This window comes from Excalfactoria chinensis, chromosome 2 (assembly GCF_039878825.1).
Source record: "Excalfactoria chinensis isolate bCotChi1 chromosome 2, bCotChi1.hap2, whole genome shotgun sequence".
Lineage (NCBI taxonomy): Eukaryota > Metazoa > Chordata > Aves > Galliformes > Phasianidae > Excalfactoria > Excalfactoria chinensis.
This window is the reverse complement of record NC_092826.1, coordinates 125,309,283-125,326,489: the sequence shown is the minus strand read 5'-3', so window position 1 is coordinate 125,326,489 and position 17,207 is coordinate 125,309,283. Positions and strand designations below refer to the sequence as shown.

Here is a 17,207-nt window from a genome sequence, read left to right as displayed (position 1 = left end):
GGAACTTTAAGACTTAGTGCATTTCTTGCTCTGTGGGCTACTCACATTTTATGTCTTAGCACAGCAGGGAGAGCGGTTCCTAAAAAGGTACCTATCCTCCTCCTATGCAAGTGTGTACAAATGTCAAGAGTGGCATTTAGACCCTTTTTTCTGGAAAAGTTTAATAGGGTGAAATACACCCTAGATTAAGGTACAGGACTTGCACAGACTTATTACTTCGGTTACTTCAGATGACTTTTCTTCTGATAAAGGAAATATATCTGATACATTCATACATACATAGGATATTAATATATCAACTTTAGTTGCAAATATGTTCAACTCCTCTTGTAAATAAATGGGCAATTCATGAAAAGACAAGTTGAAGTATATTCTTCTGATTTATAAAAGATTATGCATTGCAATTCCAAATTCAATAAGAGTCAAAAATGTTGCATCCTTTTCAAAATCTTCTATTAATGTTGATTTCTTGCTTATCAGCTCATATGTTTAAACTAAACTGTCTTAAAATGTGTTTAATACATATCTGGTCTGCCATTTACAGATGGTTTGCCCTGTTTGTATTGAAAATGACATAAAAGGCACCAACAGATTCAAAGCTGGCTCATATTTACCTTCAACTTTGGTAAGCATTCTTCTTTTTCAGAACATAAAAGCTTAGATATTCTCTGCAGTCAATAGGGGTAGCATTTTTGACAACTTCGTGAGGCATAAGACTTCAATGTATCCAGGTATCAACATTCATAATTCTCATAATGGGCAATTGTTTCAGTGAAAGGATTTCTCAATGTCAGACAATGTCTTGTTGCTGAGACAGAGATATTTTTCTTTACAACATGAATTATGATTATTTAAGTGCATTTTACATGATAGTAATATTTAACATATTCATATCTTCCAAATGTTTTCTATCATATGCATGCAGTAACACTTATGTAAAGCAATCTACATTCAGTTTCAAAACTAGTGTAACTTGAAATAATAAATAGATGTTTGTGGCTGCAACTGTAACTACCTGACTATGAAACAAATTAGCATTGTCTCTGTGAGTGACACGACTGATAGTAGCTTGATTCATCTAGTATCAAAATAAATGGGAAGACCAGAGTGGCTTAAATGAGAAATAAATGACATTCTAAAGTTCTGAGTAGCACAGTTGCCCAAAATAATAACACTGCGTTTTTTCTTTTAAGCCTAATGCCTCAACCTCAGTTGATGGATTATCAGATAATTTCAGGGGAGGGATCCAAATTACAATAAACCAGTAGCTTCTAATGGTCTTCAACAAGAAAATATTTCTCACCTAGCTCCCACTGTATTCCCAGTCTACTGGAGAGTAGAAAGAAGACACAGATAAATTTCCTAGGCTTCCAAACACAATAAAAATGGCCAGAGTTTGAAGATGGTGAATTTGAAATCTTTGATGCAACATACCCTATTCTGCAATTTAAGTATTTGTTTCTAAGTCTTTATTGTATACTTGAACATAATCATATTTCCCCATCTTTTTATTGCAAACCTTTGATGTATGCAGTGGTTGGGGGGTCTCCTTCTTTGGTGATATTCAAAACCTGCGTGGATGCTTTCCTGTGCAACCTACTCTAGGGAATCTGTGTTAGCAGGGAGTTTGAACTAAATGATCTTCACACAATCAAATTAACATTACTTTCCTTTACTCTTTGAAGTCTGTCTAATAAAGGCATAACCCCTTTAAATACCTACCAAGCAGGAACTTGTCCAGATAGGCATTGTTACTAGAAGCTCTTAGTAATTGCCAGTGTTTGAGCCAAATGTTGTATTATTCAAAACAAGAGCACCCTTATTATGCAAGACTCTCCATGAATCAAAGATTAAACACATTACATAGAACTATGTGAAGTATGTGAGGCTGTATTTGTTATATTCAACAGATTATACTAAGTACAATTAAACAGTTATAAAGCCAAATAATATACAAATAAGTAGACTTGGAATTCAGATTGTGAGCTACTGTGTTTTTTTCTACTTTGTTTTTGCCATTGTTGTTTTGTTTTGTTTTGCTTTTAACAGGACCAAGATTAAAAATATTGCTGTGCTGTAGTGCTTTTTCATACTGTTCATTGATTGTTAATAGAAGAAGCCACACAGTAATTCAGTTTGATTCTTTCCATGCAAGCAGAGTTCAATCTTCTAGCAGTTTTGCCTACATGAGGTCTTTCTCTTACCAGATCTCCCAAACAGATATGGACAAATATAGGCAGTTTTGATGTTTCTTTTGCAACAAGCTCCGTCTACTGACTGTCGTTTTTTCTGAAAAGAATTGCTGCTAGCATTTTAACAAGTGCTGATCTTTGTGAAAAAGAGAGACGGGAGAAATTTAACCCAAGTCCTAGACCGCTGCCAGCCCCCCGGCCCACAACTACCTGAGGCCGTGCCATCCACCCACGCCGAGCTTCAGCACCACGGACAGGTGCCGCGCCCCGCTCCGCGCTTCAGCACCTCTGACAGCTCCACGCCCGCACAAGGCCGCGCACCGACGGCCCCGCCGGAGCCGTAGAACAAACCGCAGGGAGAACCACCAGCTCCGGGGGCGGCTTCCAGCTCTGCCGTGGAAGCCATGGCCTTGCTGTCCTTCCTTTCCAGCAGCCAGCCTTTCAGCCCTTCTCAGTGCCTGTTATCAGAGACCTGTCTGCAAACAGCCAGCGGAGAGTATCTCTGATACGTGCAGATGTCATTTTGTTCAAAGGTAGAACGGCATTCTGCAAAGATTGCGTGAGTTCTAGTCAGCGGGAAGTTATTTGATGATTTTGTATACCTTTCATTTTGTTGTTGCTTTAAAAGTACATGATAAACAGATGAATTTAAGTGTGTGACAGGATTGCTTGAATGTCCTTCTTAAGCTTGTGCCTCACTTGCTTCTTGGCTATTCCTCTTAAAGGCATGTGCTCAAACTGCTCCACAGGCATTAGCAACTGGGCCTTTCACAAACAGCAGCAGCACCTGTGCAGAATTCAGCCTGCTCTTGAGTAACTTTCCACTTTCGGAAACACACCTGCTTTTGGAACATTTTGGAAATACATTTTGGAAATACTTATGGTTTTGTTTTTACTTTTTTCTCGCAAAACTTAAAAATGATACAAGGTAATTCTTGCAGGGATTTTAAAAAGTATTATTCAAATTAACATGAGACTTAGAAGTTTGGTACCACTCACCCAGCTGCGCACTTCAGCCTGCTCATGCATAAGTGCCCTCTACTGTAGATTGGGTTGGAGCTGAGGTTTTGCCTAGTTTTATTTATAGTTTATTTAATGTACAAGCACAGATAAAAGAATACTGGGAATGTGTATGTTTTAATATTAACAACATGTACATATAACTCCAATGTGTTAGGGAAGAAAACACTAAAATTCCAGGCCTAAAGGCACCTCTTAACAACTTAAACCTTTTCAGGGCTCAGGATCCCTCGGGGTGAATGAAATTAATGAGCCCCAGTGAGATCAGTTATCCCGTTAGAGGATGACCCATAAACGTAGCCATAGAGTTATCCCATCCAGGTCCTCTGTGTTGCAACTGGACTGATTATTAGTGCTGCTGTTTTGTGTAAGAAACTAAAAATACCTGCAAACCATAGTTCAGTTAAACCGTTCACTAAATTTGCCATTAGGAAAGGTTGAGGATAACTACAGATCAGCCTCCGGGAATGACAAAAGGAAGTGCACAACACTGGAAGGCAAAGTTTTGCCACAATATTTACTCCCATTACTCTTGTTTGAAGATGATAAAACGGAACACCTACAAATATCTATGCTTTCCATTGTATGGCATCCACTGCTGTTGGTTTTTATGTACCCAGGGAGATTTTTCTCACAGTCTGGTGTTTGCATCTATTGACTTTGTAATCTGTAGACAGACTCTTAATGAGCAGAAAAGACAAGAACCACAGAGATAAACCCTTAGAATAACAGTGGGCCTTTACAGCTTGTCAGCAAGAGAAAGCTCAAACATAAATATCTGATTTACAGAAGTAACACAACTTATTTTGATAGATTACATTGTTTCTGTTTCAAATTACTCTGTCAAAAGGGGAAGAAAAGGTTATGAGGTCATAATTTTACAAATGCTTGAAAGGGCTCTTTCAAGGGTTTGGTTGGTTTGGGGTGTTTTTCTTCACAAATATCAACCCTATGTTTAATCAGTTATTCGTGGTGGTGCATGAGCTCTACTTTGCCTGCCTGTCAAAGGTGATGATTTTGTTAAATTCAATTCTAGAAGTCCCCTCAAATGGGCAGGAACGGGATCTAAAGACCCCAGAGGCGGGCAGCAAACTGGAGACATTATTTGATGGTTTTCCTGTTGAGCGAGGTTTTCTTTGCTGCTTTGAGTCCCTTTTCTTGAGAGTAGGGGACTTTTAAGCAGAAGGGAGTTCAAAGTTTGCCTTTCTTTTTTATTTATTTATTTATTATTTTTAAGAAAGTTTTAAACAACGGGTATCCACTGTGACACGAGGAAGTCAAAGAGATCATATTCACACGGTTTAATCCGCGTCAAAAGAGAAGAAAAAATTCTCCTGGCAGCGTGGGGCTGAATCAGCTATGTTGGCTATCAGCACAGCATCCCCCGCGTGCCCGTACACCACAGACAGACCCCTCTGCTTCTCCCACACCTGGCGCCGGTGCACGGCCACTCAGCGCCCGCCCCGTCTGGGGCAGACAGCGGGACCGGCTGAGGCCGGGGCCCGACGGGGACGGGGTGAAGGCACTGCTCGACACGCGGGACGGCGCCTCTCGTGGGTCCCCTCGTGCTGCGGATCCCGGCGCCGCCGATGCGCGGTGCGGGCGGAGCGCGGGCACGGCCCTGCCCCGGGCGCTCGGTTCACCGGCAGCCCGGAGCCGGAATAAATCACAAAGGCACGTTTAACGTTAGTGACTCTTTAAATGGAATTTTTCATTCAAACTTTGTCATTAAAATAGAAAGGCCTTTTGGCCGTGACCATACGAGCATAATAAATTGTATATGTTTGCGATACTGAATGAATCTCGCCCATATGCTGCGCTGCAAGGCTACATGAATGAAGCATTTACCAAATCAGGCCCACCACATTAAACAGAAAAACAATCTTTATTCATGGTAACTTATCAGTTACAATTAATCAACCTCGACAATAGAAATTCTGATGTGTTCAAGCAACTTGAAAGCAATAGGTCATCTCCAGGGCAGCCATGTTGTGTCTTTGTGCCTATGGCTTCGAACAAAGCAACATCTCCGATAAATGTACATCCCCACACACATGTGTGCGCCTCCGTGGATAAATATCTCGGCACGCCGAGGGCTGCGGCGTACGCGCACGGCTGCGCGGAGAGTGTTTATCTTTTTGTCATACAAAAAGTAATTGTTTTCTAGTATTTTTGAGCTCCGCAAGTTTAAACAAAAGCAAAGAAATTTCCATTGGATGACCATCCTTTCAGTTTCTCTGCTGCTATGTGAATAGCATTGTGCAAACCATTCCAACGGTATTGAAAAGGGGTAACCATTGGTTTGATTTGGTTACACGGTTTCGTAAAGAGCTCCCTCCCACTGCCTTAGGGTCTGTGAAAGGTCCGTGACCTGTTTAGAACTGCCGAGGGAAATGTCATGTCGCCCCTCCCAAATGGGAGTATCTGCATTCATTTGATCAGTATAAAAAATGATTGGGGATGGCGAGATCAGGGCTTTTGAATTGCAATTTATAGCAGTTTACAAAAATGCACATTGTTGGAAAAGAAAACATGGAAGTGTTGCTTTCTAAATTGCATTACCTGTGAAATGTCATTAGTCTTTTTAGGATATCGCGTCCTATTTTTTATGATCTCAGAGAGAGATTAAACGCAGAAGTTCGGTGTTTGCCCGCGATCGGAGCGCACAGGGCGCTACCGGTGCTGCGCGGCGAGTTTCGCCGCCAGGAAATGTCCCCCGGTTCTGCCCCGGGCTCCTCCTGCGGTTCCGCTCCCACCGCGTCGAGGGACGGAATCGTTTCCCGAGACCCCTCCGTCCCCGTTGGAGTCCAGCCGTGCTCGGGGCTCAGCCTCCACCTCCCTCCGAGCGGAGCGCTCCGACCGCCGCCTCCCCGCCCGGTCTCGGAGTCCTTGAGCGCTGAATTTGTCATCCTGCCGCCCCGCACCTTGCAAAAACCAAACGCGGGGAAACTGTTACGCTTCGTTTAAACCATCCGCCCTCGAATGAGTCAGCTCTCGCACGCGGAGGTGGCCGTCGGGGAGTCCCTGTTGTCCCGTTCCGTGCCTCTGCCTGGCGGTACCGAGAGGGTCCGGCACGGAAACGGGAGCGGGGGTGAGCTGCGGGACGGGGCAGGCGGGGCCCCGGCAACACCCTTCCCCCCGGAGGTGGCTTTCACCCCCAGGCTTTTCTCTGTGGTCCACAGGAGCGGCGGGACACTCCACCCCCACCCCCCGCTCTCGGGGGTGCCGGGCCTCGGCTGGTCCTCCTTGGGCCCTTTCCCCGGCCTTTGCTCTTCGGGAGCCAAAAGTTGCTCGCCGAAAGAGGAGACTCACAGGGAGCCTCCAGACCCGGAGGTGTCATCCCTGACACCGGGCAAAAGTTTGGCTATGCCTCCGCCCCGGTGGTTTTTAAGTCCCGTAGCAGTCGCCCACGGCCGAAGCGCTGCAACGAGGCGGATAAATTATCGGAGGAGTCAAAGCCTTGAAGGGCTTAATTGGGAAACGCGGCCTCGGTTCCAACCAACGTCCGTACAATTGCACACTGCGGTCCACCATTATTCGAGCTTCATCTACTATGCACTATATACCACCGCCTCCAAAGGATTGTTGCCCTAGAAACTTGTTTTAAATCTCCAGCTATATATCAACACCTCGTTTTAGCAGTCCTTGGCTGAATTACAGTTACACAGTTTGGCGCTTCTTTCAAATTTCCTCCCATCACTTTGGCCAAAGAAAGGAATTTTTCTCCTTTAGAAATGAATTGGCTTAATTAGTAAGTAGATTAATGGCAATTGCTGGTGAGTTGGTTTCCAGCAGAGTTTCACCAGAGAGGGTTAATCGGAGTCAGGTCTGGAATCTTTCCCAGAACTGGCTGCCAGCCATTTCCGTCAACCAATCAGCCCCTAAACAAACGCCATCCGCCGAAATGGGGCTTCTTTCTGACTGTCACCCGCCGGAGCCGCCGCCCCGAGCGGACCTCGCGGAGGTTCCGAGCGGAGCGCCCCGCGTGGGGACCGCCGACCGCGACCGCTTCCCCAAAGCATCGGGAGAGAGCGAGAGGAGACGCGCTGCGCGCACGGGCACCCGGCGAGCACAGAACCCGCAACCCGAACCCTCCTCGTTTCTCTGTCCCGAGTTTTTCCCCTCCGAGGAGCTGCGAATTCGAGGCAGAAGCCGTTAGTAACAGCACGGGGCGGCTCGCAGCGCTTTCCCAAAGCCAATGCCTCGGACAGGGGCGGGCGAGAAAACCTCCGCCGCGGAACTTTGACATCTTTTACAGCCTTTCCGACGATCTTTTTCTATCCCGATCAAACGCATTCATACTCAGCTCGCAGCTGCATTAGTCTTGCAAAAAAAAAAAAAAAAAAAAAAAAAAAAAAAAAATCCCCGCTGAGAAATGCATATAATAGGAAAAACAGATCGGTCGGACAGCGGCGTAATTAATGCCAGAAGGGCCGAGGCCGGTTTCATAGTTTGTCTTTTGAGGATATCGAGACGAGACCTGGTGAAAAATGACGCATGCTTTAACATTTCAGAGAGCTGGCAACGGGCAGCTCCCCCCGCGCCCCCTCCTCCTTTTTTAACTTTATGCCTCGGAACAAAGGGGTCGGCAGAACTAGCTAGGTTGTAATGAGTCCTGTGTCCCTCGCACATTGAGTGCATCATGGAAACATATTGTATCGAAATAGTTCGGAGGAGAATACTGGGGATGAAAGAGAAAGGGTGCTTTGATCAGCTCCCTGGGGTCCTGAGTGCGCGCAGACCGACTGCAAGGCCGCATTCAGCTCCAGCGAGACACACTTACAACGCCATTCAAAGAAATTTGCATATCTGTAATTTATCACATTGGTCCCGAACATTTTTGCAAGGTAAATAAAAGTTGCCTGAATAAAAAATATCAATCATCACGGAGCGGAGCGAGCGGGAGAGAGAGGAGGGACGAGGGTTTATTCAGCCCCGCTCCGTTTGGAAAATTCCGGCGGAACGCGGAGCAAAGCTGCCGAGGAGCAAAGCTGTGCGCGGAGCGATGCGGAGTCGTGCGCGGCCCTCCCTGCCCTGAGCCGCCCCCCACCCCCCGTCACTCCCCCCGCGGCCCCGCGCCCCTCCGCGCTGAGCTCGAGTCTGTGCCACCGAGCCCCACGAGGAGCCGTTCGGCACAGACAGGGGGAAGAACGGGAAAAGGGAGGTGAGGGTGGAAAAACCAACTCCGGGAGCCCCCCGCCCCTCACCCAACCCACGAGGGCCCCGCGCCGGGCATTGTTCGTCAGCGAAACCGCCACCGGGATCTTCAACTTGACCTTGGAGAGAGCTACGCGCCTTCTCCTCATCAGTCACCCGGCGCGCTGACAGCGACGCATTCGCGGCATTGTCGCAGCGGGGCACGGGCAGAGCCGTCGGGGCCGGGCCGGGGCGAGGAGCCGAGGCTGAAGAGCGGCCGTCCCTCCTCAGTGCTCTGTGCCGGGCGGTGGCGGGCAGCAAAAGCCGTGGCGAGCCGCCTTCGTGGTTAATCGCGGAGCAGCCACGTTTCCGTGCCCCCGAGGACGGCTCGGGGCAGCTCGCCGAGGTGCAACAGGCATCGCGGAGCCTCCCGGTCGAGCCGCCCGCCCCGTCGGGGCGCGCCTGCCGCTATTCGCTCGCTGCCACCCGTCCCTGTTCCATTTCTCCGTGCTCCCCCGCTCCACCACGTCCTTTTTCTCCCAGACTCTACCGGCCTCGGCCAGGCACCTGCTGGGCTGCCCGAAAAGCACTGAGCACTGACGGACGGCCTCGCTTCCCTCCTCCGGGACGCGAGGCATCCCCTGGGGCTGGGCTCGGCGCCGTCGGGGTAACACCGCCGTACGCCGGGAAGCCCCGAGGCCGGGCGGCGGATTTCCCTCGTCCGTCGCTCCGACCAGGGCTGGAGAACGGCAACTGCGGCGCTGAGCGGCCGTTCTCGGTCCCTGCGGGTTCAGGAGGCGGGGGAGGGAATCCGCCGTCGCGTCCGAAGGAGACATTTTCTCATCACCACCTCCGCCCGCCAGGCGCGGAGTTCCTCCGGCCGCAGCTCGCGTCCGCTCGGCGCGCACCGCGGAGTCTTAGGGCTCTGGATCCCCGTCGGGGCTCGAGGTGGCGGCGGCGTGAGCCCGTCCTTGCAGCCTCGGGGCGCTACCTAGCCCCGGGGGCGGGGAGGCTCCGCCCGGCGGCGCCGCAGGTTCGAGTCGCGCCTCTCTGCCTGGGGTTGGTGGTGCGGAGAAGGCCGGGGGACCCGGCCGGGGGTACCCGGCGGGTCAGGGTGTAACCGGGCTGAGAGTCCGGAGGTGCTCCGAGCTCCGGGATTGCCGCGAGGGGGGCCTCTCCCGAGCCGTGAGCGACGCGGTTGGGCCATCCCGGGCCTCTCCAAGCCGCTCAGCGTTAACGAGCCGCGCCGAGCAGGTGCACGGGAAAGCCTCGAAGACGAGGTCGGCCGGGGCGGTGGGCGGCGGCGGGGGACGCGGGGGCCGCTGTGGAACGGACGCTCCCGCGGGGCCCCCCAGGGCGCGGCTCCGCGCCGCTCCGATAGCCACCGCGCCGGCCGCCGCCGAGCCGAGCGCTGCCTCCGGAGCCCGCGCCGCCACCCCAGGGGCCGCCCGGGGGGAACCCCGCTTCGCTCGGCGGGGCCGCCGCCAGACGGGGCTCCGCGGCGCGGCTCCGCGGCCCCACGCCGGGAACCGTTCGGGGCCGCCCTCGGCGGAGCCGCCGCTCCGGGGCGCCGCCGCCCTCGCCTCCCAGGCCGCCCCGCAACCGGGCCCCCTCTTGGAGACCTCCATGCGCAACGCGGAGCGGCGGGCAGGAGAGCCCCGCCGCAGTCGCCCGCAGCCGCCCGCGGGGGCCCCGACGGCGGCGGGGCGGCGGCGTGGGCCGCGGCAGGGAGCCGCCCCCGGCGCGGGGCCGCCCCGCCGGGCTCCTCCAGGGCGCGGGGGCGACGCGGGGAGCGGCGGGGAGCGGAGGGGCGCACGCGCGCCCGCGCGGGGTCCGGTCCCGCGGCGGGGAGGGAGGCGGCGCGGGCGCGGGGCGGCTCGGGGCGCGGGCGGGCGCGGGGCGGCGCGGAGCGGCGCGGGGGCGGCGCGGGGCCCTCGGTGCCCTCCGGGGCGGCCCCCTCGAGCGGCGGGAGCGGCGCGCTCGGCCCCGCCGGGCGGTCTCCGGCGAGGCTCGCGGCGGCCGGGAGCGCTTCATTTACAGCCGGAGCCATTCATCCCCCCGCCCCTTTGTTCGGCCTGAAAGTAATGCCGTGAATTAAAAGAAATGACAATATTTCGTATCTGCTTGAAAGTCCACGAGAAGGGCCCTTGAGCTTGGCAAAAATCAGGCGAATCATTCATCGTGCCACCCCGCACCTGTGGGCTTGGCATTGAAAACCCCGCGGACCTATTCCTATTAAACTTAATTATTCCCCAAAGGCGCACAATGGTTGAAATGGAGCAGGTTGGAGTCTGTTTATTGGTCGTAAATGTTTTTCTGAAGATCTTCTGAATCTCATTGTTAGCTCGTTGTTTGAGGCTGCCCTCTTTCTTTCAGACTAGAGTAGCCTTGGACTTTTCAATTTTCAATCGTAACATCTGCTTAATCGTACGGATCAAAATATGGAGACACAAAACATATGTAATGGTTGATTTGTTAAATCCTGGTAATGAGTTATTAACAAGGGAAAACAATGGGGCAGGATGGTGAGAGCCTTATGGTAACAGAGTCACTTTATGTAACGCCTGACGTTTCCCTTCTTGATAAATGGAACTAAGGTCTGAGCGCCAGGTGATAGCAAGAAAATCAATGTCTTTAGGGGCCAGCCCCGAGACTTTTTTTCTATGTGAAAAATTAGGAGACGTAAAATTTAATTGGCCGATCGGGGGAGAAGCAGTGGTCTTAAGTTTAATTGCCAGTGGGCTCAGCGAGGGAGACAAAACAAGGTTTGGGCCTGTTTGTTTGCTCGCGTCCCAGCCCCGAGTCCAAGTGTATCATTGAAAATGTGTTTTATTATAACACATGTCATGCTTTACAGTTCCCATATTGTGTAAAGACAATGGTTAATGGTACATTAAAGACAAGCAAACCATGCCAACACGTCTTGGACACATTGTAAGGGCCTCTCTCTTTGCTCGCTTTAGGCAGCTGCAATCCAGGACCCAGAAGCACAAAAAGAACAAGTTTGAAATACCAGGTGCATCCGAGAGAACCACGACAGGGATTGATATGTTATAGCCCAGGACATGAACCTAGCAATAAAGATATCATTGCGATTGTTTGCGGCTTCCACGCCATGTAAAGCCGGAGGCGCCGGCGCAGGCTGCTTGCTGGCAGCGAGGCTCGGCCTCCCCGGAGTCCCCCGGCGCCCTCCGCCAGAGCCGAGCACCTGTTGGCAGCCCCCGGCCCCTCCGTGGGAATCGCCTCCCGCCCGCGCTTCCAGGTCCCGGCGGCGCGGAGCGCTCTCGGGGCGTTCCCACCGGCTGCGGCACGCCTTTGGAAAGAGGGAGATTTACCCGGGGACACTCAACTGGTGTTTGTCAGACCTCGCAGCTGGCACTCGGTGCCCGCGAGGGGTGCGTGAATGCGAGCGGCGCGGCGGCCGGGCCGGGCGGCTCCGTGCGGGGCGCGGCCGGGCAGCTGCGGGCCTGGGAACCGCACCGGGGGCCGCGTTCACGGTGCCCCGACGGCCTCGCGCCTCGCACTGCGGGAGGAGCCGCGCCGCCCCGTCCCGCTTCGGGGTGCCGGGCAGGGCCCGTCGTCGCCTCTCATTCCGCTGCCGCCCGTGGGCTTCGTGTTTCCTAACGGACCCCTCGGGGCGGGCCGGGTGCCGGGATATAATAAACGCGGGCGCCGGGCTCGCGGGGCAGCTCCGGTCCGGGCACCGGGCTCCCACCAGGGAAGCGGGGCTCTCGCAAGCGTCTCCCCCCATCCCGTCCGACGGGACTCGGGATCCTCCTTCACCGTTCCCCTCTCAACAGCCCCGAGGGTGCCCCCTCTCCACCTGGAACGGACCCCCTCGGGGCGCCGTCGGGGCAGCGCGACTGAGGTCAGGCTGGCGGGTGCCGTCGGTGCGCTGCGGGGCTCCCGGTGCGGGGTACAACAGGCATTTATCAGCCGGGGGGGGAGGGGGGGAGGATGGCCGGAGCTGCCCCCCGTCGCGGCCGCTAGAAGAAAAGGGGTAGGCAGGCGGTGGGAGCTGAATGGCCGTCACTCGCGGCTGCCCCGCGCCGCGTCGCGCTGCCCACCCGCAATAGCCCGGCACTGCCCCGAGGTCGTGTGCGGGAGCGACCCGGGCCCGCCTGCTCCCTCCGGGCCAGGGACCTGCACGGGCCCTTCGGCCGCCCCTTCTGCTGCGGGATTCTGCCGCAGAAGCGCGGCGCTCGGGTGAATGGATGCTGAGGAAGTCAAAAGAAGCTGTCAGTCTCTTTGAAGGTCGCGTTTAAAGGGACTTGGCAAGTCGGGACGGGAGAGTGACAAGATAGAGACCCTGGTGTTCTCCCCGCGAGGGCCGGCTCTTCCGCTTCATCTGCACCATACTAAAGGATGTGTTGAAGCATTGAATCACAAAAAAAGTGGCACGCCGAAGAAAAGGTGCCCCATAACAATGATTGTAGTGTTTTAATGGTGGGGTACCGCATCGCCACAGCCAATTGAGACGGACGGGGCCATACACAGAAGGAAGCGGTACGACACTTCCATAACTTATAATTAAGCCGAAGTCCGACTACCATTTGACTTTCTAATGAGTGTAATGAGATTACATGCCTGATGGAAGCATTTGTGCCAAAGCGACTTTCTGTGTTTAATGAGGTCCTAATACAGGACAAGATCGAGTTATAGGTCGGCGTTTTTCTCGCTCAAAGAGCCCCGTTTAAGTTCAACGCCGCCGGCGCAGCTTCCCTCCGTCGCAGGACGGTGCGAGGCTCGCGGCATTGCGGGATCCGGGGAAAGCTAGCAAAGAAATAAGGAAGAGCCTTTCTCGGGCCCCGTTAGTGTGGGTAAGTAGCTCCTCTAATTGCTATTGGAATAGATCCATGCCATCCGCGCTAGGGAACTAAATGTGTCTAACTAGGTTAATGCAATTAGCATGCATACAACATATTGCTCCCACTTTGCGGCTGCTTTGAAAAAAAAAAAAAAAAAAAAAAAAAAAAAAGACAGCGAGAGATGCGCTCTCAGTGATGATGATGAATAATTACACCTCGGCTCACCAGGTCCATTCCCATCCGCCTGTCCCTCCCTGGGACAGCACTGCTCCGCCATGGGCCGGGCATCTGGGGCTCCCGGGAGCCGTCGGGGCCGCGCCGTCGGGGCAGATCCGCGGATGCCACGGGAAAAACAGCACCTGCGGCGCTGGGCCGAGCCCCCACCCCATCCCGGGCCACGCTGGGCCGCCCCCCTCCTCCCCCTCGGCTCTCGTCGGTGGCATTCGCTGCCCCCAACCCCCACCCCCGTCCCTGGGCAGGTGCAGGGCCCGGGCCCTCGACCGCCCCCCGGCAAGCTGAGCTGCAGCTCCCAGAGTTTCTCTGCCACCGGTTGCCCGACAACTTTCCCTCCCGCCACCACCCACCCTCCCCCGCCTCGTTTCTGCGGTGTCCCCGAGGCGAGGGGAGCGGGAGCCATTCTACAGGTGCGGCAGTGCTCTGTCCCCTTCCCCGGCGCTTCTTTGTCAGTCTGGAGGCGGGAGGGGGAACGGGAGCCTATCCCCGTGTCTGCGGGGCCGGGAATGAAGCCGCGGGGGTGGGGGGCAAACCTCGCAGGGGGGGTATTGCAGGACCAGGGGACGTTCTGCTGGAAACCACGAGCAGAACGAAGGCTTTGAAAGAACGGGACCTCCTGGAGACAGACAAAGACATCACTTGGAAACACTTCAGGAGGGGACGTCAGAAGGGGTGGAGAGAAAATGGAAAGTGCCCCCCCGCCGTCCCTCCGGCACTATTAAGTGCGGCCCCGGGCGACAGAAGAGCCGGAGAGCTCCCCACTGCCACGCTGCTCAGAAGGTGTGCTCCGAGTTTATTATTCACAGACACAGGAAGAGTCCGCGTGGCAATAAATTATTTTCACAGGTTCCAGCATTAAAAAAAAAAAAAAAAAAAAAAAAAAAAAAAAAAAGAAAAAGAAAAAGTGCTGGTGGGATAATAAACCTATTGCATATCTTTAAAAAATCACCATAAATTATATAAATTATACATTCAGAACAGACGATTCTACCTCATCATTATGTCTACTCCGTAATAAATAGATAAATAAGTTTGATTGCCCTTAGAGTCTGAATCTTAAGTTACACTTCGGGTGGAGGTCTGTCCGTGCAGCATTGGGGGTGGAGGGGCGCAGCCTCACGGCACGAAGCCGAGGGGGGGTTCGTTCTCGATGTCGCTGAGCGAGGGTTTGGCGTTCGCCTTCCGCGGGTCCTCGGGGGTCCACACCTTGGCCGTCCGGATGACGTTCTGCTCCTTGAGCTGTTTCTCGTCGGTCCACGACAGAGAGTGGCCGGCCAGCGGGGGGAGGCCGTAGTCGGGGTCGCTCGGGGAAGGAGATCCTGGCCGAGGGAGAGAGAGACAGGAGGTTACGGCGAGGCCGCCCCGGCGGGAGCCGCGACGGGGCGGGCGGCAGCGGGGGCCACTTACTTGTGCCGCGGTGGCAGATGATAATTTTCTTGGGCTGGCTCGGGCCGTCCCCGCCGGCGCTGCGCAGCGGCAGGTCGGAGCGCACCAGCTCGCTGAGGAAGTTGATGTAGCCGATGGCGAGGCGCAGCGTGTCCACCTTGGAGAGCCTCTTCTCGTAGGGCAGCGTGGGGATGTGCGAGCGCAGCCCCTCGAAGGCGTCGTTGATGGACTGCATCCGCCGGCGCTCCCGCACGTTGGCCGCCTGCCGCAGTTGCTGCAGCTCCGCCTCGGAGCGCTCCCGCCGCCGCCGCTTGGCCGAGCCCAGCGCCCGGAGCCGCCCCCCCGGCGACAGCAGCCCCGCGCCCGCCGCCCCGCAGCACTCGTAGGCGAAGCCGGGAGAGGCGGGCGACGGCGGGAAGGCGGCGGTCGCCGCCTCGCAGCAGTAGCCGCCGTCGGGGTCCCCGCCGTCGCGGTAGTACTCGTGCAGCTGCCGGCCGAGGAAGTCCACGTCGGGCTCCGGCAGCCCGTCGGCGCCCAGCGCCTCCCGCGGGGGCGGCTCGGGGAAGAAGTCCTCCTCGTCGAAGTAAGGCGGCGAGGAGAAGGAGTCCAGCCCCGCGGGGAAGTGCTCCAGCAGCACCGTCTCCATGCCCAGACGAGAGGCCCCCGCCGGGACGCTCCTCCGCCCGCTCCCTCCGGCCCCGCTCGCGGCCGCCCCGGCCCCCGCCCCTCCCCGCCCCCGGCGGAACGGCGGCGCGCTGGGAGGCCGGGCCCGGTGCCGCCGCTCTCCGGGGAGGAGGCCGGAGCCGGCTGGCGCGGCGGGCCGGCACGCGAGGAGTCTTATAACGACATCCCCGGGCGCGTGCCAGTGACCGCCGCCGCCAGCCAATCAGCGCCCGCCGGGGGAGCCGCCCGACCCAACCCCCGCCTCGCCCGGGGGGGGCTGCGTGAGGGGCGGGGGCCGGGGGGCACCTCAGGGATGCCGTCGGGCGAGGGGCGGGCGGAGAGGGAGCCCCCGGCCCCGCCGGCCCCGGGCAGCGCACCGTCCAATGGGGACGGGCTGCGGCGTCGTCGAAGGCTCCGAGCCGCCCGCGGTTCACGCACGTCGGGCGCGCGGCCCCGGTGCCTCCGGAGCGTGCGGTGTCACCGCGGGGCTCAGCCGCCGCTGGTAGAGCCGCGGGCAGAGCGAAGCTTTCCGTGCGGCGCTGGCCGGGTAACATCCAGTTGCACCGCGGCGGCCGGCCCTGCCCCGTCGGTGTGCGGCACACGGGGCCGCGCCGCGTTCTTCCTTTCCCTGCAGCCGTCCCGTTTGGCTGAGGCCCGGTTAATAATTCCCCAATGGACTCTCACTGATGAAAGCGTTCACAATTCTCGCTGCGGGGAAATGGATTACACATCAGATTAGGGCAGGATTATCTCTGTCATTAGCGCTGCGATATTTTGCCGGCAAAGGCTGTCGAGGTTTTATCGAAAGTGGCTTCGCACGGCGCAGGCGGAGATCAAACCGGAGGGGGAAGCGAACCCCTCTATCAGCGGAGCGAGCCGGGGCCGCTCCGCAAAGTAACAAATGACCGCGACTTCAAAGCGGCTGACAGCGCCGTGATAACGGGGGGGGGGGGGGGGGGGACGTCGAGTCCCGGGGGGAACAAAGAGCCTCGCACAACCCTTCTCCGAACGCCTTCAGACTGCGTTGGGGACGGGCGGGAGCGAGGGAAACTCCGCGCGAGGCCGTGGACGAGCCCACGCGTGGCCGCAGCCACCGCCACGGCGAGGGGGGGACACTTGGGAAAAAGCCCCGCTCTCTGTCCGCCCCCCCGGCGTCGGAGCGAGCGCTTCCTGACAGCAGGAGCCGCTCTTTCCTCCCAGTGGGAAAAGGCTTCCCGTGTGCCCCATCGTACAGCGCGTCCCCGCTGGGTACGAAGGCGTCGTGCCTGGAAACACGCGTGCAAATCTCCCACACTCCGCGCACGGACCGCTCGGACAGTGCCACCCGCACTCAGGGACAAACCACCGCTCAGGCGACTTCAAGGGACCGAATTAACGGTGCCGCTCCTTCTCCCCCCGTGCTCGGAGGGCAGCACCCACGGGTCACAACCCCCTGTTCTGCCACGCTCACCCAGGAGGCGATGGAGAGTTTCGGAACCTCCCGTGATCAGCGCGACTGCCGTGTGCCACCCGCATGTCCCTGCGGGGCAGCTCCATCGGTTCTGGGGACATTTTGTGGGTCTCTCACATCGTCCCGCTGCTGGGAGAACGGAGGGTTATTCTGGAAACCCGCAGAGTTATCGGGATCGAGATTTCCGAGTTCAGAACTCCTGGGCTGCCAGGGGGAAGGTCTTCAGGGAATGACTGCTGGAAAGAGAGGACAAGCTGCTGGTGGCTTCCTGATGGGGATGGGACGACAGCTCTGAGCCCCGCGTCCGGGGCACGCAGC

The 17,207-nt window shown here is 56.0% G+C and overlaps 2 protein-coding genes across 2 annotated transcripts in view; one reads left to right on the top strand and one right to left on the bottom strand.

The window, feature by feature from the left end:
- Positions 1-3,072, top strand: part of C2H10orf67 (chromosome 2 C10orf67 homolog) — a 35,993-nt gene extending 32,921 nt beyond the window's left edge. Inside the window, exons 12-13 of the mRNA XM_072329956.1 lie at positions 545-625; positions 2,050-3,072. Of these exons, the coding sequence (XP_072186057.1) occupies positions 545-625; positions 2,050-2,061 (93 nt within the window). The 3' untranslated portion in view covers positions 2,062-3,072. The remainder of the gene's footprint in view (positions 1-544; positions 626-2,049) is intronic.
- Positions 3,073-14,499: 11,427 nt separating this feature from the next.
- On the bottom strand, positions 14,500-15,422 carry PTF1A (pancreas associated transcription factor 1a). Its single transcript, XM_072330014.1, has 2 exons — positions 14,798-15,422; positions 14,500-14,709 (listed from the first exon to the last, which is right to left on the bottom strand). The coding sequence occupies exons 1-2, from the start codon at positions 15,420-15,422 to the stop codon at positions 14,507-14,509; spliced, it is 828 nt and encodes a 275-aa protein (XP_072186115.1). The 3' UTR covers positions 14,500-14,506.
- Positions 15,423-17,207: the final 1,785 nt, after the last annotated feature.